The 25,788-nt window shown below is 46.2% G+C and overlaps 1 protein-coding gene across 1 annotated transcript; it reads right to left on the bottom strand.

Annotated features, from left to right (window-relative positions):
- Positions 1 to 3,740: 3,740 nt before the first annotated feature.
- On the bottom strand, positions 3,741 to 8,012 carry LOC117850476 (dolabradiene synthase KSL4, chloroplastic). Its single transcript, XM_034732299.2, has 11 exons — positions 7,403 to 8,012; positions 7,138 to 7,318; positions 6,777 to 6,982; positions 6,458 to 6,578; positions 6,273 to 6,370; positions 5,971 to 6,185; positions 5,756 to 5,868; positions 5,381 to 5,476; positions 5,092 to 5,307; positions 4,516 to 4,657; positions 3,741 to 4,424 (listed from the first exon to the last, which is right to left on the bottom strand). Exons 1-11 carry the CDS (start codon positions 7,857 to 7,859, stop codon positions 3,864 to 3,866), a joined length of 2,406 nt encoding a protein of 801 aa, XP_034588190.1. The 5' UTR covers positions 7,860 to 8,012; the 3' UTR covers positions 3,741 to 3,863.
- Between the last annotated feature and the right edge of the window lie 17,776 nt (positions 8,013 to 25,788).

The raw sequence follows: 25,788 nt of genomic DNA, 5'->3' as shown, positions 1-25,788 counted from the left end.
AGGGTTTTTGCCTCCTCTCGCTGCTGCACCGCCACCGTAGTCTACTCCATCCCGATTGTCGGCGTGAACCGGCGATTGGGAGAGCAGGTCTCCGCAACTGTCGTCTTCAGCGATCCTGCACCGGGAGAGGGCGAATAAGGTTTTTTGGGAAGCGATCTGCGCGACTGCTCGATTGCTTCCTCCACTTCATCAAGTTCTTCGTCGACTCCTTCACCACGGCTCGTCTACCTCTTCGTCACTCGGGCGTCACTAGCCATCGCGAACAACGTCAGGTTGCTGATCGTCGTCGCCTGTTGTACCCGGTAGTCGTCCAGGAGCCGGTCTTCATCAAAAAAGAAACGTACGATCTCTTATCTCAAATTATGTCTTCCATACTAGCTATTATGATCTGTTGCAGTCTGATAGCACTGGATAGTATGGTAGAATGTGTGATTCTATTTGCAATGATAGACTTGTCTAAATCTTGCGTAGACATGTCTAGTTTAATCTGTTATCTGTTCATCATCTTCATGATTGATTTTTGGATTAAATTAAAACTAAAAGTGCTTATATATCCAACAGAGATGATGGAGTGGAAGGTAGTACCAGGAGCTGAAGGCTGTGACGGTGCACGCGCGGCAGTTGTCGACAATAGCGCCGTCGAAGCCGCAGTTGACGTCAAGGTCGAGCAGCCGGCGCTGCTCCGCTTCCTCCACGTCCGGTCCATCGCCGACGAGCAGCGGACCCAGCTCCCTCGCCGCCACAGATGCTGAACCCTAGCGCCGCTGCCGCCGCCGCCGCCGCTGGATGGGGAACAACACGAGCAAAAGCGTTGGATCCTGCTACCAAACGCCAGGCCGAGAACCTCGTCGCGCCGTCACCGGGTGTGGAGCTGCTGCAGTGCTACCTCCACGCCGTCTCCTGCTGCTTGCGGTTCTGAGAAGAGAAACCATGAATGTGGAGGATTTTGGCGGGTGAGCTATGGGGAGTTTTTGGCTATGGGGAGGCGTCTCCTATAACTTATTAGAGACACGTTTTATTCCCGCATCTCCTATGATGGTGTCTTCTTCGACGGTTTCTTACGTAGTGTATCTGGCCTAAACACTTTGTTTAACATCATCGTTCCGACCGGCTGCACTATCTGTTTGATTGCACCGCTTGGTGATAAAAGAGCCGAATCTTCATCTTGGCAGCCTGCACTTTCTGATTGATAGTACCGCTTGGTGATCTTCTTGCTGATGCAAGCAAGTAAACATGTAAGTCAGCGGAAAGCATGCAACGAAGATAAACAGCAAAGGAATCTTGCGGATGCTGTGAGAAGAGGCTACAGCATATATGGAGTCGTCGCCGAAATTCATCTGCTACTATGAGCTCATCGATCGCCCAATTTTGATTGCGAGGACAATTCTCGATAGGTCAGCATCAAACTTGCAAGACTGCAAGCATTGGGTGTAGCAGCACGGTCACCGAAAGCTCGCCGATGAATTCTCTGATCATATCTCAAGCTTGTTGCCAGTACTGCCTGGACGGCGAGGGAGAAAACATTTTAATGTGTGTTTGGTATGATTTAATATCAAGATTCAACCTAATGACACACGTACGTAACTTGTGGAACGTTTCAGCATGAACTCTATCTCATAACGTCAAGGGAGATTGATGTTTCCTTTCTTTAAATTATCTTCTTGCATGTGCATGGAATCTGATTTGTGCCATGTGTTTACATACCTAATACATATCGATTAGTACCTGTTTTGAGGAACCATTAGGATACATGGAAGCATGCACGTCATATCATCTTAGTGTATTTACCCCTTTTTTTTGTTTATTACCTAAATTTTGGATGTCTCGTTTGGGCTTCTTGCCATATTTGAGAAACACATTGATGGTTTTAATCTAAACCGTATAAATAATGTTGGATGGTTAGCTCTTTAATCCTTTTATCCGATTAACGTGGGAATTTCTTGAGAGTATGTGATTACTATAGGTATTGATAGATTATAGCCAAGTAATCATGTAAAAATATTTTTATGTTTATCACGCTGTGATAAATGACTTAAGTTATCGATTACTATATATAATTTTCCATCAACATTCCTTGCATTCCCCTTTGCAACGTACCACGATGTGTTTTTTATATGTACTTAGTAAAAAAACATTAGCTCTAAAACGTATGGCATGGATATCGATATAATCATTGCTTTGTGCATTCATGTATACATGCACGGATGGCATGGTGACATGCATTGGGTCATTTCTAAAAGCATATACATGAGTATTTTTATCCGTCAGTGCTCCTGCAAACTTTAGACGATAGCGTCTCCCGTGAACTGGTAAAGAGTTCATTTTCCTTACGAATTAATTGCGAGGATAATTACAAGACCCCACTTTAGTATTGATTCACTGCTTGTACGCGTCCTTGTCCATATGTAACTTTGAGAGAAACTTATGACTAATTGGAGAAGGTAGCGAAATGAACCTCCTAATAAAATGACTCGACGAAAAAGGTGTCGTAAGTCTGGCTGAGGAATACAAAGGAAATGTAAGTCTTGCTCGAATGGTCTTGCGCGGATCTAAGGACTCGACGAAAAGGTGGCATAAGTCTGGTTGAGGAATATAAAGGAAATGTAAGTCTTCCTCGGGTTGTCCGCTCATGATGATAGACGACTAGTGGCGGATCTCAGGACTCGACGAAAAGATATCGTAAGTCTGGTTGAGGAATACAAAGGAAATGTAAGTCTTCCTCGGGTCGTCCGCTCATCCGCCGTCTGCCAGTCCACGGGGCCATGAGCTTACCTCTGTTTAATTTGTTGGGTAAGCTCGACTGGAAAGAGTAAACATACCCGTCAAAATCGCTGTTGTTTTGGCCCAAAACGTAGAGGCCCGATAGCTGGCCCATTGCTCCAACAGGTATCCTGCAGTGCACCCCCAATCGGCCAATCCCAACGCTGAACCGCTCGTGCAATCCCTAGCTCGCGGCTTGACGAAGGCAACGGCAGGGGGCGGAGGCGCACAACGAGCGGCGCTGCGGCGGGGCCACGGGGCATGGGGCGGCCGGCGGCCTGCCGACCGGCACGGGAGCGTCGAGCCGCTGACGCGTGCGCGGGGTGCTCTGTGCGCGTCTGCGTGGCCCGGTGGCTGTGCGGCTGAGCCATCGAGGGGCTGGCGGCTGGCCGGGGACTGAGCTAGGGAGCTCTGTCTCCCATCCGAAAGAGCCAATTGGCAACCTATGCAATACACAAAGAGCAAAACAGCCCAGCAATAATCCGCAAAGAGCCCAGCAGGTTGGTTAATGTGATTTTTGTTATAAGCATCTCTTCACTACGTAAGTGATTGTAAAAATCATGCGTTTCTACGGTATGATGACCATTTTGGGCTTATGATGTTCAGCCCCCCTAAAATCCTATCCTAGATCCGCCACTGCAGACGACAGTGTCAGTGATCGATCTGTCTGAGAGAGAACGACTGATCAGAGTGAAGCACCAGCCCCTGGCAAAAGAAATGGGAATGCGCGCGGAGCGGTAACGACTGGGGAGGAAACGCTGCTGGCGGCGGAGCCTCGCGTCCATGTAGAGTGATGTGTGCTCTCTCGGGCGGGAAATGATCGCAAGGCCCGCCGCCGCCGGCTGAACGGATCCGATGACCGGTGGTGATAAGGGCCTCTCTATACATACACAGGAGATTAAATTTGGGCTGATTAGCTACGAGCTAACACGGATTGCTCTTGTTAGATGGGCTCACATGGAATGAACAGTTTCTCTGATAATGGGCTCCCACGGATCACCCTTGTATACACACTCAAGTTAATTAGTACCACACAAGCACCAAAACTTCCAAAACTATGTTTCAAAAGTTGAGAAACGAGGACGTGCCCCGAGAATCGATCCTCATCTTCCCGGCAGCCGCCGCAGCGGGTCGAGCACCACCGCGTTCGCCGCGCGCATCATCTCCTTGGGAGACGCATAGCCGTCTCCCTCCATGTAAAACAGGTGAACAACCTTGCTCATGTTCCAGAACAGCCTCCTGCACGGCCGTGGCACCGCGCCCCCATCCTCTCCAACCACCAGCCTCAGGAGCTCCCTCCTGGATGCCTCGATGGCGCTCCTCACCTCCCTCTTCGACGCCTCGAGGTCGCCGCCGCTGCGAGGAGGATCGGCGGCCAGCAGCAGGACGCTGTTGACCTTCCCCTGCGCCGCCTCCCTCTCGTACGACCGGAGGTCGTTCACGAGGCGTCCGCACACGCTCATGTGCCGGAACAGCTCGCCGTACTCCGGGCACCGCACCGCGGCCTCCGGCAGCTCCGTCCCGACGAGGTAGGCAGACACGGGGACGATCGGGCCCAGCACGAACGACGGCAGCGCCACCGCCATGTACTCCTCCATGGACGGGACGTGCCCGGTCATCCTCCACTCCGCCTCCGCCATCATCGCCGTCGCCGCCTCCGCCCACTGCAAGGATCCATGCGACAACGCCATCGTCAGCTCCATCGATCCTTGATCAATCTCTCTGGGGACAGCAGAGCATGACCAGTAGACTTACAAGCTCGGTGATGTGGCCGATGACGCTTCGGTTGTGCACCACCGCGGCCTGCGCTCCGACCTGGTTGCTCGTGTCGTAGATGGCGCGGAAAACGATCTCCACGCGCTCGGAGCAGAAGCCAGCTTCTTCGTGTGCGTCCCACCTGCAACAAAATGTCATATATATATGTACCGGTTGATGGCCATTATTGTCATAAGAGCAAGGCCAGCGATAGTCTTTCAAAAAAAATTAGAAGCTGGACATGTCATCCGGATGCTAGCTGAAACAAAATGCTTCAGGGTACAAGCTAAAGCAAAAGTAACTTTTTATCTTATAAACAATTATGTCCGGCAGCCTTTTCCATCTATGTATGTAGTAGCCAAGTAGTAATGATGAGTGAAAAAATACTACTTATCGAAGCACCAGGTGCAAGCATCACAGCTAAGGTGGAGTACCCTACCCTCCAGCATTTGGCACTTAGAAAAAGTGGTACTAATGCCTTGGAGCACCCCCTATAACTTACGCTGGAGCTACTCTAAGGCAATGATGATGGATCAGTGGAATTAGTCAACTGCATTTGTGCAGGCCAGCACTTACATGTCGATCAAGGTGACGAGGTTCTCGAGCTCCTCCTTGGATCCCACGGTGTCGAAGAGGTCGTCCATGGCAGTCGTCAGCACGCACATCTTGCTCCATGCCATGCGAGCCTCGGATAGCCCGGCAGCGAACATGGTGGAAGCAGCGGAGAAGAGGGTGTGCAGCGGCATTATTCGTGCGAACTCGAGCTCGTCCAGCCTCACCTCTTTCACCCAGCTGTTAATTAAAACGTTAAATGAGCTACTGTTTTGAAACAACAGAAGGTAAATAAGCTATGTTAATTATGAACCTCTGGAGGTGCTGAAGCTCTTGTTGGTACAAAGCCTGGGAGGAATGGAACTCATCGGCAGCTAGAGCTACAATTTCTTCATCTGCGTGATAAGCACTGATGATCCGATGGATCGAATGGTAAGAATTCTCATCAGTACTAGGGTTTAAAATTTTGGCTGAAATTTCGGTCTTTTCGATGGTAACCGAAATCACTGTTTGCTCGAAATTTCGTTCTCTTCGTTGAAATATTCACTTTTTAGTCAAATTTTGGTCGAAATTTTGCGAAATTTGATGTTTTTGCTGAGGACCGAAAAAATTCGAAAAACAAAATCCTAATCCCTGATCAGTACTGAAGCCGAAATGTCTAAGTTCTCTATCGAGACAAGGACCTCACCGGTATGCTGATTTTAGCATCTGGAAGCCCCCTGCCTTGAAATGTTCAATGTTCCACCTGTGTTCCAGCCGGTCTAGGGTGGCGTAGAAGGGGAATTTCAGCACATGTTCTACCTGGGATTAAAGTATTATTACTATGTCAAATGCACTGTAAATTGAACGCTGATGGTATCCTGAGTTCCTGACACGACAGATTAAGTAGCAACTAGCAAGTACCTCTGCAGGGTCTACAGATCTTGATATCCTGTTGGAACATTGTTGCTGCTTCAGAAGTTCAGCTGACCAAGAACCGATGTTTTCAAGGATCGCCTCGTCCTCCATGATCTGAACCTGTGAAGCTTTGTACAATTCCAGCAACGCTTCGGTATCATTCAGATGCCCTTGTACTGATTCATGGAAACTAGATTCTTCGCTGAACTGGGCCAACCATTCTGCACAAGACTTTCAGGCAATGCTCAGACAGTTACCAAAGACAAAGAAAAAGACATGAATCATTGAATTTAGTATTCCTTGCTTACCGGATGCAATATCATATCCGTGCAAACGAAGGAGGCGGAACGCCATTGCGCATGTCGTCATGTCCAGCATTATCTCCTCATCATTGGCCAGCCAGGAGCTGCAAATTTTAATTGATTGCAGTTAAGATACAACAAGTAGCAAACAAAAGCATAGCAGGTTTTATCATAACTAATTTAATTTGTACCTGTATATCATCTCAAGTATGTTGTTTATTTCACTGGAAAAGCTCGGAGAGATTCCCATCTTTTCCAAGGTGTCCACCACGCGAAGCTGGGAGTACATGTTCCGTGGATAAACAGTAGGTACTGCAAATCACCATTGTCGCATGTTAGAAATCTCTGTATCCTTTAGCCCGCGTCGCCTGCAGTACTGATCATCTAGTTGAGTCACTGACGTGTGGGCCTGGGCCCACACATCAGTGACTCAGCAGCAGAGAGCAGTACTGCAGAGGATCTGCTCCCTATCCTTTTGACATTCCTTCTTGGTGACGTTTTGCATGGTACCTGAGCTGCCGAACTTGCTGATGAGGGAATCCAAGTAGTCCAGCGCTCTCCCGTTATGGTTGTGGATCGCAGCTGCCGCCGTTGTTGCCGGTGAGTTGAAGAAGGACCCGTTCTTCCTCTGGTACGCCCTCGCCTGATCCCAGTCTAGCAAGCTACCCAAACCTTCTGCTACATAGGCCATGAAAGCTTTACTTCCAGAACCCATGCTGTTGAGTTGACGAACGCAAAGTTAATGTGAGGCGGTTCAATGACAGAGATACAAGAGCAATGAGAATTCTGAATAAACGTAATCAGTGGATGATGTGGATACAAGATATAGTCCACGAGAAACAAAAAACACATGCAACACGGTGATACAAACCTTTTTAGCTCCGTGTCACGCAGTCGGAGGATGCTGTCAATGTCACCAGGGGCCAGAGGGATCTCCAGCCCCATACCGAGGCCGCGCGCTAGCATGCCGGGGAAGATGACGTTGAACCCTGCCGGCGTGTCGCACTTGTCGTTCGTCACAAAGGACGAGTTGTGCCCGATGAAACGGAGGCCTGCAACGGCGCATCTTAGGCACGAGACACCGAACATCGCCGACGGCGAGCAATGGATTCCACATCAATAGCCATGAAACGAACCTTTCCCGACGTGCTCATCGCCGACGCCAAACGTCCTGAGAGCGAGCACGCACGCCAGCGTCGACGAGAGCACGTCCTTGCCAAGCGAGGGCTCGCTGGAGTCGCCGGCCGGCCCCCACGACCCGTCGGCGCGCTGGTTCCGAAGGATCCAGTCCACGCACCGCGGGAAGCGCGGCGCTTGCGGTGACCCCGGCGCCGGCACCATGGCGGTCCATGCCGTGTCGTAGGACGATGGCGATGGCTCGCCGGCGTTGAGGAGCTCCTTCCTGATCCTGTCTTCCAGTTCCAGTAGCTTCTCCCTTCCTGCTACGCCGTCGCTGTCGCCGCTACGCGCGGCAAGTACGGCCCGATGCATTCGTGATCGCTGGAACAGCTGAGTGTTGCGGCCAAGAACATTGGAGGATTGGTGCCCATGGAGGAGGGGCCGATGAGGTGAGGCGTGCCTCAAGGACGCCATGGCGACAGCTTTAGGTGCCAACAAGTTTAGACGCTTAGGGATGTAAAGGTATTGGCACTGCCAATAAACGGATCATGGTAGGTTTTATATACAAACAAAGAATGGAAAAAAACTGACAGTTTGTCACTCATGCTGTACCTTTGATTTGCCTGACTAGTACGTCCAGCAGTAAGGTCCTGTGGTGTTGGATAGAAGGTCACATCGGATGTTCGGACGCTAATTAGAAGAATTAAATATAAGCTAAGGGGGTGTTTGGATACCAGGGGCTAAAATTTAGCCCTGTCACATCGGATGTTCGGATGCTAATTAGAAGGACTAAACATGAACTAATTATAAAACTAATTGCAAAACCCCTAGGTTAATTCGCGAGACAAATCTATTAAGCCTAATTAATCCATCATTAGCAAATCGTTACTGTAGCACCACATTGTCAAATCATGGACTAATTAGGCTTAATAGATTCGTCTCACGAATTAGACTCCATCTATGTAATTAATTTTATAATTAGACTATGTTTAATACTCCTAATTAGTATCTAAACATCCGATGTGACAGGGCTAAACTTTAGCCCCCTGGAGCCAAACACCCCCTAATTACAAAACTAATTGCACAGATGAAGTCTAATTCACGAGACGAATATATTAAAGGTAATTAATCCATCATTAGCAAATGGTTACTGTAGCATCATATTGTCAAATCATTGACTAATTAGGCTTAATAGATTCGAATTGACTAATTAGGCTTAATAGATTCGTCTCGCGAATTAGACTCCATCTGTGTAATTAATTTTATAATTAGATTATATTTAATACTCCTAATTAGTATCAAATATCCGATGTGAGTTTAGTTGAGGTATCCAAACACCCCTCAGTAAGCATGTGGTCTGTAGTTCTGTACAACTAACCGGATAAAACAAGGTCACATCACGTGTAATCTTGAAGTCTTCTCAGACATACATGTGCGTCGCCGTGCAGTAGGGTTGGCTGCGCGAATTCATCAATTGCTTAATAGTATCCGTTGCTGAGCGTGCGTTGAAGTCTCAGCACTCAGCAGCGTCTGTTGATGTGTCAATCAATGTGCACGGAATGTGGCGTGTCGTGTGGACCGGGCAAAGCGTAGCGTCGTCGTCGACTGATGTATCCAGGAGTCAAAATATCGAATCTATGGAATTTCCAGGGTCGTTTTGACTGTGACTGGGGAGAGAGCTCTTCTTCTTCTGGTCCCACACAGTTATTTCTGTTTCTTTAAGCTGTGATGAAGTGGTTAGTCAAAACTTGAGGGTATGATCTTGACCGGGCGTGCTTGGTCGTTGGTCACGGCAGGGGCCTAATGTAGCTGTCATCAGAAAAAGAAGAAGAATGCGTGCGTACACATTGACACACCGCGTTGCTAACATTTTGGACAAGTCGTGATGCCATTAACAGGAGACCACTAACATATACCTATATAACTGTCCGTGGTGTGAAAACTGCCCAATTTGATCTCGAATTAAGTGAATTGACGGTCATGCCAAAAGGATGAGAGTCAGCACTTGTCGTACATATATCTATGGGTCCACCAGAAGGTTTGGACAGTTCTAGACACGGGACTGTACACCGAGACGTGTCAGATTATGGAGACTACGGTGCAGGACGGCATAGTCTATATGGAGGACAAGAACTAGTCGAGAATTAGAAAACTACTCGTAGTAATTAGAGTAGGACTCTCTAGTCGAATCCGACTAGTATTCTTATAAACAACCGTCATGTAACCCTGCCCCCGGCAATATAAGGCGAGGCAAGGACCCCCTCCAAACAAGTTCAATCAATACAATACAACCAACACACAGGATGTAGGGTATTACGCGACATAAGCGGTCCGAACCTGTCTAAATCGTGTGTTCGAGTTTACCTTCGAGTTCCTGATCTCGGCGAGCTCCACGCATAAAACACTACCTCGAGTACCCCCTCGGTAGGTTGCCGAGTCTAAACACCGACAGCTAGGGCGCTAGGTAGGGGATCTCGCTGAGGATCCACTGGTGAACTCGATGGCTCAAGTCATCACAAGTCCGCCGTTGCGTTCAAAGCTGGCGCGACATTCATCTTTGGCTCCTGGGTTTGCATCGCGGACGGCGCTGGAAACTTCCACCGCTACATTGAGCCAGCGCTGGAGGAGAAGCAGTACAACATCAACCTTCATTGCCAATATTTGGAGGATTTCGTCGAAAAATTCAATTCCGAGGCTCGGGGGACGAGTCCGAGTACAACTTGACTTCTCCCGCTAGTCAGATCGGTTCCCATGAGCCGGCACTTAAGCCATCATGCGAATCGGTCTACAATATAAGTCGATTCCCGTTCGGACTTGGAACCTCGGAAACTATCTACCAAGCCACCCTATCCAAATCGTAATCCAACTCGGATTTGATCGAGGACCTCGATTACTACTCGGATCCGGACAAGGAGACTCCCTTATCAGGATTGCAGCAGGGTCTGGTAATCACATCAACTCCGCAGGGTAGATTCGTCTACTTGCCCGGCATGAAGCCACCTGCTCTCACCAAGGATGACAAGTCACACCTTGTAGCCTACGTTGACACTCCCCCGTATCAGGAGGGTACCCCTCTATCACCTATCTACGAAGAAGATGGCTCCACAGAGGTCATCATATCAAGTTCGGGTAGTTATTCTCTGGAACGGGAACTCCTCGCCATCGTTACTCCACAAGGAGGAGGATGAAGATCAGCGAGATAGAAATCCACGTCATGAACGTCACCCAGATGACATCTCGCCGGATGAGCTCACTGCTAATGTAGAAGGAGAAGAAACTGAATCTCAAAGGAATCAACGGCGAGCAAGAAACGCCACAAGGGCAGAGCATCGCCGCCGCCTTGCATCTGACCTACCCATCATGAACCTGGATCATGCATTTGAAGCAGTTCAATCGCGTCACCACCATCACATCCATTGACCTGATTACTCGGGCCATGCCACAAACTAAGCACACCAGGCAACTAGCTCAGCTAGCGAAGCATGCGTACGAACAACTCGATCAGCAGAGTCCAATACACTCGGTTTGACACACCTCATCTCAGCGTGGCAGCAGCCTTAGGGCAAGTCGAAATGAGGTTGCCAGACTAAGTCGAAACGAGGCCCCCAAATTTGAGGGCCCCAGACCAAGCCAGAACAGGGCAAAGATTAGTCGAGGGGGGGGGGGACCCTCGGGAGGCCATAGTCACCGTGGGCCCCATCCAGAGCTAGAACGCCTAGTATATGACCTCTGTCACAATATCAACAATAGCCGCGACGCCCGTACAATCATTGAAGGGCGCTGCCGTGAGCGCGATTAAGAAGTCGAGTACTTGTGAGAGGATTCTGATGAGTTCACCACCTTCTCAAAATGAGTACGAAAGATGGTTCTACCCGACAAGTTTAAACCTTCGGGTATCACCAAGTACAATGGCAAGCAAGACCCACTCCAATGGCTGTGGTGCTATTCGTTGTCAGTACAGGCAATGGGAGAAAACGACAACACCAAAGTCAATTACTTCCCCATCTGTATGGAGGCAGGGCCACTCACATGGCTTGAGTCTCTAGAAAAGAACTCCATCGACACGTGGAGTCATCTCAAGGCAGCATTCACGAACAACTTCGTAGGGGCAATGCAGCATCCCGGCAACAAGGTTGACTTGTCTCAAGTCAAGCAACAACAAGGCGAGACCCTGCGTAGTTATCTATGCCGTTTCTTTGACAAAAAGGCCACTATCATGGACATCACGGAGCGGGACGCCATAGATTGCTTCTAGAACGGTCTCTATAACCGTCGGATGTTCCAAGATTTTGGCAGGAGACGCCTAGAAGATATCAAATCTCTCAAGATCATGATACAAGCCTGGGCGGATGAAGAAGATAAAGAGATCAAATGGTTCAAGTCTAGTCGTAACCGAGGCTAGAACAACAACAACTAGAGTAATGGCCAACACAGCGAAAAGAACCGTAATGATTGATCTAATAATGACAACCGAGGCAACTACTTTGATAGTCAAAATTGTAAGAGGAAGCCAGACAATACTGTCGTGGCGATGTCCCAGTCTTCCAAGAAAGCTAGTGGGAATCAAGAAAGGACTCCATTGAAAGAGCTCTTGAAAAAGCAGTGCCCATGGCACCCATAGTCTAAACACTTTGCAATAGACTGCTACAGTTTTTGCAGAGTCATGAAAGATTTGCTGGAACCTTCTAGAGCAAAGGACAAGAGCAATGCCAAAGAAGACAAAGACTACGGCGATAACGGCAAATTTCAGAACCCGTCCAACACTGTCAACGTCATCTTCGGTGGCACACCGAGCACTGCTACAAAGCGGTACCAAAAATTAACCCTCCAGGAAATTATGTCCATTGACCTGCAATGCCTACTTTCGTCAAGTGGTCTGAGGTGCCAATCATCTTCTCCAGGAAGGATCAGTGGACTAGTTTCTCCGACCCAGGATGTTATCCTCTCGTCCTGGACCTAGTAGTCGCAGGCTCTCGACTCACAAAAGTACTCATTGACGGAGGTAGTGGTTTCAACGTACTCTTCACCAAGACTTTGAGGAAGATGGGCTTAGACATTACAAATATGCTTACCTCGATGAACTCTCCATTCTACGGGATTGTCCCAGGCAACGTGGTTGTACCCCTTGGACATGTGGTTTTGCTAGTTACCTTTGGGACCAAAGAGCTACTGGACAGAGTACATCTAGTTCGAGGTAGCTGATTTCAAAACTTCATATCACGCTATCCTCCGAAGACCGGCATTGGCCAAATTCATGGCCATCCCGCATTATGTGTACTTAGTAATCAAAATGCCGAGACCCAAGGGAGTACTCTCCCTGCACGGAGACTTGAAGAGATTACGATTGCGACACAGAAGCCATGGAGCTGGCTGTGACTACTCAAGTGCCAAATTTGATGATGCAAGTCTTCGCTGCCTCCAAGAAACTTTCCCCAACAAAACTCGAGATTCTAGAGAAGAAGTCGGGGGCAACCAAGGTCAATCCGGCAAGTGAAGTTGATATCAAAGCCATTGACCTTGAGACTGGTGGTAGCTCCAAGATAGCCCTGATTGGCTTAGGGCTGGACCCCAAATAGGAAGACACGCTCGTCAGCTTTCTCCGGACCAACCGAGACATCTTCACATGGAAGCCATCAGATATGTCGGGGGTGCCCAGGGAGTTGATCGAGCACTCACTAAATGTGGATCGCAAAGTTACACTAAAACAACAACGACTAGGTCGATTCACCCAAGATAGAAGAGAAGCAATGAAAAAAGAGTTAGCCAAACTACTCGCGGCTGGCTTCATAAAAGAAGTCTATCATCCAAAGTGGCTGGCCAATCCCTTCTTGGTGCGGAAGAAAAATAACAACAAGTGGAGGATGTGTGCCGACTACACGGACCTCAACAAGCATTGTCCGAAGAACCCCGTTAGGCTCCCTAGGATTGATCAAGTCATCGACTCGATGGCTGGATATGCTCTACTCTATTTTCTTAATTGCTACTCTGGGTATCACCAGATAGTTCTCAAGGAAGAATACCAGATCAAGACCATGTTTATCACCCCGTATGGAGCTTTCTGCTATACTACAATATCCTTCGGGTTGAAGAACGCAGGTGCCACATATCAACGAGCCATCCAGGAGTGCTTCAAGAAACAACTACACCGCAACATAGAAGCGTACGTGGATGACGTGTCGTAAAGACCATAAATCCTGACGATTTGATTGCGGATTTGGAAGAAACTTTCACAAGCTTGTGAGAGTTCCGGTGGAAGCTAAACCCAACTAAGTGCATGTTCGGTGTACCCTCCGGAAAACCACTCGGGTTCATCATCAGTCACCGAGGGACTGAAGCTAACCCCGAGAAGATCGCCGCCATCACCAATTTGCATGCTCCATCGTACATCAAGGACATCTAGAAGCTAACTAGATGCATGGCAGCTCTCAACAGATTCATCTCAAAGCTTGGAGAACGGGGACTATCCTTTTTCAAACTATTCAAGTGACAAGATAAATTCTAGTGGACCGAGGAGGCGGATCAAGCCCTTCAATAGTTGAAGGACTTCTTATCAAAGCCACCGATCCTTACAGTGCCTACTCCTAATGAAGACTTGCTACTCTATATCACCACGACCACTAACGTCATCAGCACGACAATCGTGGTCGAAAGACCAGAATCAGGCCATGTATACAAAGTACAGAGGCCTGTCTACTTCATTAGCGAGGTGTTGTCAGATTCCAAATCCAAGTACCTGCCAGTTCGGAAGCTGCTATATGCTATACTACTCACCTCGTGGAAGCTATGGCACTACTTCCAGGAACACAATATCTCTATCGTCAGAGATTTCCCCTTGGGAGAAATCCTCCACAATCAATATGCGACAGGAAGAATCTCCAAGTGGGCCATAGAACTTAGAGCCTTATCCCTGGAATTCAAATCAAGGACCGCCATCAAGTCACAAGCACTAGTCGATGTCATGGCAGAGTGGCGGGAAAATCAAGTACAAATGCTGGCAGAGCGTCCAGAGCATCGGGTCATGTACTTTGATGGATCACTCAAGCTCGAGGGTACCGACGCAGGAGTACTCTTAACCTCTCCCAAGGGCGAACAACTCAAACATGTTCTGCAAATCTTCTGGGAGGTGTCCAACAATGAAGCTGAATACGAAGCGCTTCTACACGGGCTCTACCTAGCAGTCTCACTGGGAATCAAGTGGTTGTTGGTCTACGGTGACTCACTGGTGGTCATCAATTAAGTCAACGACAAGTAGAATCACCACAAGGACAACATGGATGCATACAGCCTAGAAGTACGCAAGCTAGAGAACAAGTTCTCCGGTTTAGAGTTCCATCAAGTAGCTCGTGATAACAATGTGGCCGCATACGTCTTATCCAAGCTTGGATCTACTCGTGCTCAAGGTCCAGTTCACAAGCCATGCATAATGGAGCCAGCACCATCAAAGACCACCGATTGAGGCCACGATGCACCAGACCGGTAGGTTATGATGATCGATGTAGATTGGAGAACCCCTTCATCGACTACATCAAGAAGCACGAGTTATCTCCAGAGAAGACAGAAGCAGAGCAAGTCTCACGGTGTGATAAAAATTACATTCTAGTCGGAGACAAGGTCTACAGACGAGGCACATCTTCAGGAGTACTCATGAAGTGTGTCTCACGGTAAGATGGTAAGGACATACTTAAAGAAATCCACAAAGGCATCTACGGCAACCACACATCTTCAAGAACGATCGTAGGGAAGGGTTTCAGAGCAGGATTCTATTTGCCTACAGCTCTCACTGACGCCGAAGAACTAGTCCACCGATGCCAAGGGTGCCAATTCTTCACCAAGCAACAACACGCCCCTGCCTACAAGTTGATAACCATACCACCCTCTTGGCCCCTTGCATGCTAGGGGCTAGACATGATCAGCCCTCTGCCTATGGCACCTGAGGGTTTCAACCAAGTACTCGTGGTGATCGACAAGTTCACCAAGTTGATCGAGGTGAAGCCGGTAACTTGTCCCAAGGCAGACAGAGTACTCAACTTTCTCGATGAAATCGTCCATCGCTACGGCTTCCCCAATCGCATCATCATAGACCTAGGCTCAAATTTCAACAATCATGAGTTCTGGGAGTACAGTGAGAACAGTGGAATCGACATCCGGTACGTCTCTGTCGCTCATCCACGGGCCAATGGCTAGGTTGAGCGTGCCAACGGGATGCTACTGGAGGCTCTGAAGAAAAGATTACACGATATTGGAAACACCAAAGGAAGCAAGTGGCTCAAATAGCTACCCAATGTCCTCTGGGGGCTTCGCACCTAGCCATGCACGCCTTCAGGGTACTCACCCTACTTCTTGATCTACAGATAAGAAAGTTGTCCTTGCGCCGAAGTCACGTGCTCCAGTAGTCGAGCAGTACGAGGATGGTGCGGTAGAAGAAACAAGGCGTCTAGACTTAGACAGCCTCGAAGAAGCTTGATGTGCAGCACTCGTCCAGTCAGCAAGATACCTTGAAGGAATTTGCCGCTATCATGATCGCAACATCAAAGAACGTTCATTTAACACAGGCGACATGGTTCTCAAGCGTATTCAAGACACCAAGGGGCTGCACAAGCTGAATTCACCATGGGAGGGTCCTTTCAACGTCTCCAAGGTTACTAGACCTGGGTCGTACAGGATCCAAACTCTCTCTAGCAAAGAAGTTTACAACTCATGGAACATTGAGCACTTGTGTTGATTCTATCGATAGTTTACATATTCATGTAAATTGGCCATCGGCCTCAGTTGTATTATTACAATTTAATAAAGCAGAGTTATTTTTTATCATAAAACGACTAGTCTCTACCTGATTGCGGCTTGTAAAAGTAAGTTCGCAGAGTTGTTCAGATCCCCGAGTACTATCACCCAACTCGCGGCTTGTATTCACAAGTCTGCACAAAGAGATTTTCGAGTTATTTAACTCGTTGGACAAAAAATATCCTCATGCGGCTTGTAATAACAAGTGAGCACACATGCTTTTTGAGTTATTCAACTCATCAGACAAGTAGCGACTTGCAAAAAGCAAGCCTGCACACTCAAAAAGTGAGCTAGTCAGCTCCTTGGATAATTTTGTCCATCGATGACTTCACAAAAGAAGCCGTTAGCAAATTTGGGAGTTATCTATACTACCCAAGTTCTCATCTAGACAAGTTTGTCTAATCGCAGCTTGTCATAACAAGTCTGTAGTTCCAGGTCTTTGGAGCACAACGCCCGAACAACCCAGAGAGGTTGCAAAGGTAGGCTCCAGTTAACGAAGTCCTAAAGAGTCTACTCGCCTAAAGAGTCTGCCAACTTGCGACGGCTGCCACGAACTCATCCAGACTTCTTTTTGGATGTTCAAGAACTCCTTGGAATCCTTATGAAGTCTATTTTCATATGGATCTAGACCCATATCCATATCTTTTCTGAGGCAGTTGCAATGATTAAATTACTATCGAGAGATTTTTCTGTTAAAGGTGTTGCGTCGCCTTATTTTGGCCTGATGGGCCTTGTATCAAGTCGGGTCCAATATGGACATGTACTAGGGTTGGAGGATGACACCAGGACCCCCTAGTCATCCTGCTAGGTATTAATAAGGATTAGAGCCACCACAAACAGATTGGGTTTTGTTGAAAGTTTAGCCATTGCTACTTCCTCGTAGACGCGTGTGTCGATTAGACCATCCGTTCTACTCGATTCAGAACCCCAACTTTGTGAGTTGAGATTGGTTTTTGTCTTCATATTTGCAATTGAGTTGCTTGTTCTACTTGTTCTTGCTTGTTCCTCGATTGCTTGCAGGAATTATCCTAGTGGTTTGGTTGATCGTGCTCCACAAGATCGCGACGACCATTAGAGGTGGTGTATCGGTTGCTAAGGTGCAGCATCCTTGGATGGTTGTAGTCGGGCCGTGAATGTCACCTCCATCCCCAAATTAAGTTATCCACCTTCTCTTATTGAAAGATCAGGAATCAACCCTAGTGAGTTCACATCAGTTGGTAATCAGAGCAAGATTGATCGGTGAGAGACTTCCAATCCTTCATTGTTTTAATTTTCCTATAGTCCAGAAAAGCCAAAAAAATAGTAGATTAGTTTACCTGCAATCCTATAAACCTTTTGAACCTTTGCTAGCACTTCTTAGTTAGGGCTTGTTGAGTTTTTGGTTGCTTCTGTTGTGCCGAGTCGCTGGTCTTAGTGCCTATTCCTTTAAAGTTTTGAGTTCTATCATGTTTTGGTCACCACGAGATCCACCATCACCACATACATCTTTGCTATGTTTTTGCCATGACATATCCATATGATGTCAGATTTGGGAGTTTAAATACAATTTGAAAAGTTGAAGTTGTCTTCTTTCCAATAGATCTGGCCTTGCAGCAAAATTTGTTCTGAGCGCTCCACAATCTTCCAAAGATTTCCATATCTGTTGTATTAACAAGAGTTGTTAAATCTAAATTCAAAGGGGTTATGTGCAATAGCCTTATTGTTTGGGTTGTCATAGTACCACACAAAAGATTGAGGCTCCTGCGAAAAAAACAAAAAGAAAGAAGAAGAAGAAAAAGAAAAAAAGACAAGAGAAGAAGAAGAAAGAAGGGGCTGAATCTGTGAATATGTTGTTTCTCTTCGTACTGTGCTAGTTGCTCTTTTTCAGTGACTACCTTTGTGCCTAGGCTCACGCCTCTAGCATGATTTAGCCTAGGAACAGCACAATACCATCGTTGAATGATTACTCAGCTTGCTTTGGTGACTAATGTGGTGCTATTATTTTCCCTTGCTTAAGCCCACCTACAGCTCCACATATTTGACTATAGCTTTACAAGTTTTTGTTGCTGCGGCACCGATACACTTCGCTTCACAATTGCAGACTTGTTGGTTCCCGTCACCTCCTGTTTGGCTTTGTAAGAACTTGTATGGGCTTGTTTTAAAAAGGTTAAGTTTAAGAGAATTACAACCGACACATCCTAATAGTTGATAGGAGGATACATATTATTCTTGTGTTTCTTATTTTCTACTAATCATGGCAGGTGATATGGAGATTTTTGAGCTTTTGAAAGTAGACCCTCATATTCAGGATGTCATCAACACTTGCCATTATATGATGGTAAGTTTGATCCTAAAGCTTACATTGATTGGGAGGTAAAAGTAGATAATGAATTTTATGAGCATGACCTGTTTGAGAAACAAAAGATTTATATTTCCTCTAATGTTTTGACTGAATATGCTTCGTTAGAATGGAAACACATTTGTTGGCACAACAAAGTTCTAAAATCTTGGGAAGACTTCAATTTTCTTTTTGGAGATGCATTCATTCCTGCATATTATGCTGATTATTTGTTTGCAAAATTAGACAACTTGAAGCAAGGTAGTAGGACTCTGAAAGAATACATCCATGATTTTAAAATTTGTATCATGTATGGTGGATTAGATGAATGCATGGAAGATGTTATGAGTAGGTTCATGAAAGGGTTCAATTTTGAAATTTGAACCTTGTTAATTAGCAATTCTTATAGCCATATTGGTCAATTGTTTTGTCTTGCTCTCAAGGCTGAAAAGGAGATTCTAGTATCTGTGAATACTTGCAAGAATGATGTGACCCATTATGTCCAAAATTTGTCCACTCTGCATGCTAATGAAGAGCAACTAAAACTGAAACCCGCTGCTGATTTACCTTTGTCACAAGATGAATTACTTACTGTTCCTTGTGATAAAGAGGACTTGTGTGCTGATGATTCTTCTACTCCTATGCCAGAAGTAGCGAATAAGTGTGATACTTTTTGTTTGGAACCATAAAAATGTGCTGAAGTAAACATTTTCGTCCTATTACTTGTGCACAAGATGAACTGAATTTGCTATCCTCTTTAAATTCTTTGAGTTATATTAAATTTGGTATTTTGTGTAATCTAAATTGTCTACAAAAGAAACTTAAATTTGATTCTGGTTTGCCAAGTTTTAATCATTGTTCGCTTTATGCAATTGGCAAATATGACAGCAAAGGAGAATATTTGGTGCATAAAGTTTATATTTGCGCTAATTTGAAATATCCTCTTGGGCTACAATACCATAATCAAATAGGGGGCTGCACTAACACTAATAATGTCTTCTAAAGTTTTCCTAGATTTTCCCAAATTCAACAAGGTAAGCCCAAAGAAGGGGAGCATTACTGGTTGTGGCCGTGCAACATAGCCGTCGCTCCGTGCTCCAACATCAAGGCAAGCACCTTTGAATGCTATTGGAGCAAGCCAAGGACGACTTGCAGCCAAGAAGGGGAGAATGATGAGGAAATCACCTGCTCGAATACAACCACATTGGCAAATTTTGATTCAAAGGTGAAACAATTCTTTATCACGATTGTATTTGATACATTTGATGAATTGATGTTGCACCATAATTTGTGTTCATTGTCATTTTCAGAAATACATACGTGGATCAAAAAGAGTATTAAACACACATGGAAGGCATGGAGGACCAAAGAAGTTGATTGGGGCCAAGTCTAAGTATTCCCCATGTCCTCCATCAGGACGCCACATTACTTTTGGCCCAAGGAAAGAAAGAGATCAAATCCAATAGGTTTTAGGGCTGGATTCGGACTACAACACTGTGCTAACTTGTGACGGCCGCCACGACCTCATCTGACCTCGTAAGGCTTGTAAAGAACAACACATCAATCAACAAAACAAATCTACTTTTCCTCGCACTTTACTTTCAAGTCCGCGACTTCGCCAAACCCTTTTCTTTTCATGAGTTCGTACAAGTTGGTAGGGCTGCATCAACACGACCTCCGACCAATTTGTAAGTTTCGCTTATCGAGTAATATCTAAGCTTTAACTTCGGGCGCATCGCTGTTGTTTCATTTAGATTTATTCACCAGTTATTGATGTTAACTAGTCTTATATGTTTTACCTGTTGTTTTGGTTTTATCACCAGTTATCCAGCTTGAGATACGAATTGTCGGCCATCATTATTTTTGTCTATTATCACATAGCTGATTAGATCTGTTTCAAGTGTTGCATTTGTAGCATTGTTTAGGTTGCTCTAGCGACTTCTTTTACAATCGCTACGTGATTATCGACTATTTTATAGTCGGTCATCTCTACAGTAATTCAGCCGAATCGCTGATACTTCCTTAAAGCAGATCAGAACTTTAGCCGATCGAAACCTTAGAATTTAATACTTTTCTTTCCTTATCAATCAACAGGTCAGATTGACTGGCACGCCGCGCGAACCACACCAGGGCGATAACCCGAACAGGTTCTAAGCAGATTCTCCTGGGTCGTGTGTCCGACGCCGAGAGCTATCGGTCGATTTTCAGTGTCAACAATAGGTTCTAAAAATGCAATAAGATAACCCACATGCATCCCATAGCTATACATAGTAACAAATTCATTTACAAGATTAAAATCACTGGTTGAGCAACAATTATGAAATCAATCACACTGACACAGGATCAAAAAAATAATCATGAGAGTTGGATTCACCTCAAAATCTATTTTCATTAATGCGGCATAAAATAAACAATATGAACTTTTATTAAACACATTAAATCATAAAAGGATTGTAAATCAACCAGAGAAACATAAAAATCATTTTTCCTAGATTCTATATAGAAAACATAGGCTAAAGAAGTTGCTTCAAAATTTTATCATTTTCTACTAATTATAATGCAAATAACAATATTAATATAGCAAACAAGCATTATACGTAAAACAACATGAAAACCATAGATTCCACTAATAAAACTTGCAGATCTGGAGCATAAATGATAAAAGGAAGCTAAAATAATTGGTTTCACAATTTTTGGATCATCGCATGATTTATAAAGCATTTAACAAGTTTAGAACAAAATAAATCATAGCACCGGATATACAACACGGACACACACGTAATCATTCTTGAAATAAACTAGACATCAACAGGAACATAACAAAACAAGTTTCATATTTTTAATATTTTTCTACATATTTCTATGCATTTCCAAACTTTACAGCCATTTAAATTTAGGAAACAAAAGAAAACCAAGGTCATTTTGCACCTAAACCCTCAGATCTATTGAACTCTTACACTTAGGTCCCTGAAACCTTCCCCGTACCCCCTCTCCTTCTCTCTTCTTCCCACATAACACCCTCGCACACACAATGGCACGCACTTGCCACGGTGCATGGCTGGCCGTGGCCCTACCCAACGCTGGGGGGGGGGGGGGGCGGCGGGGCCATGCCCCAAGGTGGTAGAGCTCACCAACGATGGCCCAGTAGTGAGGAGGAGGCGGCACATTGGAGGTCTAAGAGCGGCGGCGACGGAACGGCGGACGGAGGCGGCCGGTGAGCGCCCTGCACGATGGAGGAGGAGGAAAGGTGAGGGGTAAAACGGATGCGCGACATCGCGAGGGAGCTCCAGTGGCAAGGAATCGACCGGAGACTCACCGCCAATGGCGAATTGGGCCAGCAAAGCGGCGGCAGCGCTTGGAGGTGGCGGCGGCAATGGTGGCGGAGGGGGTAGGGTTTGGGGGAGTGCTGGCGCCGGGCTTATAAAGGAGGAGTGGGGCGAGGGCACGGGTGGCATTTTGCGTGTGGCGGAGCCGCAGTGGCCAGTCCAGCCATGGCAACACGGCAGACGCCGATGGCGCTGCCCAACGGGCGGGCGCACTGGCGCGGGAGAGGAGGAAGGAGGTGCTGACGCGTGAGCCCGACCGATTTCAAACCGTTCAACTTTCACCAGTCAAACAACCCATCTAAAGGCACCCAAAAGGCACCTAAAAATACTCATTTGAAAGATAAAATCACAAAGAACAAAATGCCATAAGCATTACCTCAAGAACTACTCAGGTTTGCACGCAATTGACAAAAGAAAACAACTAAAACTGAAACTTAAAAGGAATTTTTAACATAGGAAAACATCACTGAAAAATTAAGCAAAAATACTGCAAAATCATCACATTGCACCTAGTATTTAAATAAAATAACAGGAGGCACAGTTTCATAGCAGAAGTTTGATTTGCTTCACAAGTTTGAATTTCAACAATAAACAACAATTTCAAGAATTTAATGAATGCTTATGCAGTGATGCTCCATTATGCACAAATGATGCGCATGTTAACATGTTAAACTTGTTTTTAACTTTTGGGTCGTGACACGTTGGTTTTTCTATTTCGGGCTACCAGGGTTCGTCAGCATCTTGCAGCTCTATAACAGGGTTCATCAGCTCTTTGCAGCTCTCTAAGCAGAAACCAAGAACTTTCTAACCTTCGTGTGTGCAAACTGCGCATCGCAACAAGGGATGCTAAATTGTTTTTTTTCATGAAAAAAGGAATTGTCTATCTCCTCGTAGGAGAATTTCTCCGTTGGAGCCCAACATGATTAATCCAAACTTATTTTGGCGTTGACACTGCATCTCCTTGACCAGTTCGGCTAAAACTTGCAACAGTTCATTTTAATTTTTCCTACATCTACAAGTCATTTTGAAGAAAAAAATCCATATCCTAGGTTACTTTGCAAAAGATCCTTTGGATTATGAATAATTGGAACTAACATAAAACGAGAAGGAAAGGTGCATAAGCATGTATATATTTCTTCTCTAGTAATTAAAACAATTTGAGTCGTGATTGTATTAGACAGTTTATCAGGTTCTGTGATGCCCGCCTGCTGAGCATGTCCCAACCCTCTATGTCATCTAGTTTCAATAGAATTTAATATGGTCTAATGTGGCAACAAAAGTTAGTGAGGGGAGAGGAGAAAAAAAAAGGAAGATACCATTTCTCATGCACGAAAGAATGTCAGCTCGGACTCCAACGAGCAAAGATGAAACAAGCAAACAGGCAACGGAGCGATAGGTTTCTTCCCCGAGCACCAGGCCCGGTCCGCGCTCAGGTCACCTCACCTCACTGCCGGTGCAAACACGTTTCCCTCCTCCGCGAGCGTCTCCCCACCGCCATCCCCGCCTCCTAGGCCTCGTCGCTGACGGATCTGGTGCCAGAGGGTGGGAAGAGAAGAAGGGTCGTTGGCCGCCAATGCCATCAAGCGCGCTCACTCAACACTGTTGTCTGTCCCTCCATGGTGGCCTGCGTGCAGCCTGGTGGCCGTCACAAACTCACAGGGGTGAGAAGGGAATTGGAGAGGGGATAGCAGGAATTTCGGATGGAGAAGGGGAAGACCACGACAGAGTCCATGACAGAGACAATACTGTAGTATTTCCAATAGGTTCAAAATGTTGAGAGGTTCAAAAGCCAACTATTACACAGATGAATGGGGATTATATACTTCCACCGTCATAGCTCATAGCCTTTATGGGCTCAAAGCTAAGCAGAGTGGGCCGAAAGCCCATGAATCCTTCAGTTCTCCCCCTGCTTCAGTCTTCCTAGCATGGCGCTGCTGGAGCGCCAATCCTAGATGGCTTCCGGTAGTTCATTAGTTATATGGTTTCATTACTTAAAATTAATACAAAACAATTCCATCCCTTCGATGCATCCGTCCTCCCCAACCCTAGCTTCATGCATGCCACCGCGGATGCGCCCGCCGGCACCTCGTGGCTGCTACCCCTGCCGGCATCGGAGAAGAGGAAACAATGGGTAAAAAAAAATTGTTGATGTAGGTTTAGAAAAATGTTGAATATGTTTTATTAAGATGTTGAAATATGTGTTCCAAAATGTTCAATGTATGTTTTATAAAATGTTAAATCAAGTATTTTGCAAATGCTGATATGATTTTAAACAAATGTTGAATCTAATATGCTAAAATGTTGAATCTGATACAAAATGTTGAATCTTCTAATTTGGGCCTAATGGGTTTTAAAGCCATGTTGCTTATCCAGCACATGGAATGGAGATGCCGCTGCCTCTTGACCGCCTTCCTGGTCATGAGCGTTGCCCATCGACTTGCCACCACGCAGAGCACGCCGCGCAGCCACCGCCTGCACCTGTGCTTTAGCATGCCACCTAGGAGCGTTCTACCTAGATGCTACAGCGCCCTGCAGCGCCCTCATCCCCACTGGCGAGTGCACTTGTTAAAGGGCTCTACTCGTTGTCCCCGTCATCGAACTTCTTCCACTGGCGAGCATCAGCTGGATGTCCAAACTTTCTGTCACCCTTCCTGCGCTTATCTGAATCCCACCATCGCATCAGTTCAACATCCTTTGGGTTTGAGAAGAAATGCCTAAGGCGATCGGCAACAGGGAGGTACCATATAACCAAGGCAAGAATTCTACTTTGCTTCTCAAAAATGCCTAAAGAAGTGCCTTCTAGCTCAACAGTGGTAACATAATTCCTTGCACCCTTCCTCCTCCTTTTATTCCCATTGGTTGGACCTTACTTGTCGTTATCACAATAACCGACGTTGTTTTTTACCAGCTTGCAGAACATACAGGACATTTGTCCATCTTTTGAAAGTATTCCTACGGTACAAGATGCAATGGTTTGGACATGCATGAATTCTTTTCACACCCATTGTGAATGGACTGACGAGCTTCTTTGCTCGATATGAGTTGGCGGGCACTCTATTTGGCTTTGGAAGCAACCAAGCCAAGATACGTAGTAGATCGTTAAAACTACCATCGGACCAGCCATGCTTAGCCTCTAGAATCAACAATTCAAGTATGAAATGAAGCACGGTCTAGTGTTTCGGATATCCCTTTGAACACTCGTACACATTTCCAAGGTGTCACCCGCTCCTGAAAATAGCCCCTAGTTCCAAGGGCGGGTCGCCCCGTGGCCTACCCTACAACCTTTTCACCCACCTATAGAAAAAAATGGGACGCTTCTGCAAATCTTTTTTTATAATGCTACTTGTTCGATGTTTTGGTCTTGCGTTGTCGAAATTTGGAGTAATTAAACATCTTACATAAAATGTATATGCACCTATCGACCTTCCTTGAATCCTATGCTTGCAGCCTGGACAACGCGCAACATTTGCTCATACGGTAAGTAAATCATAAGACTGTTTTATTCTCGCACTTGTTTGAATTCAGCATTGCTCATGTTAACTACTTGTTCTGTTTTCATCTACATCAAACTCGTCCCTGCCCTATATACTCAAGGTGAGATATCCAGAGGGATTGGTTCATCAAATGCAATAATTGCCAGCAGGGTGATCAAAGCCTATTTCTATCCAGCTCGTATAAAGAAAGAACGAAAAAGCCACGCGCGATACCTCACAAGGAAAAAGAGCATGCATGCCCAGGTTTACTATGCACGGCGGCCGGCGGTAGCCGCAGTGGGTCGAGCACGATGGCCTTCCCAGCGTGCATGAGCTCCGTGGGCGAGGTGTATCCATCTAGCCACCAGCCTCAGTAGCTCCCTCCTGCATGCCTCGACGGCGGCCTCCACCGCCCTCCTCGCCACCTCGACGGAGCCACCATGGCGTGGATCATCGGCCAGCAGCAGGACACTGTTGACCTTCCCCTCCGCTTTCTCCCTACCGTA

Source organism: Setaria viridis, chromosome 3, assembly GCF_005286985.2.
Source record: "Setaria viridis chromosome 3, Setaria_viridis_v4.0, whole genome shotgun sequence".
NCBI classification, from domain to species: domain Eukaryota; kingdom Viridiplantae; phylum Streptophyta; class Magnoliopsida; order Poales; family Poaceae; genus Setaria; species Setaria viridis.
Note: the sequence above shows the minus strand (reverse complement) of the source record. Positions and strands in the feature narration are given on the sequence as shown.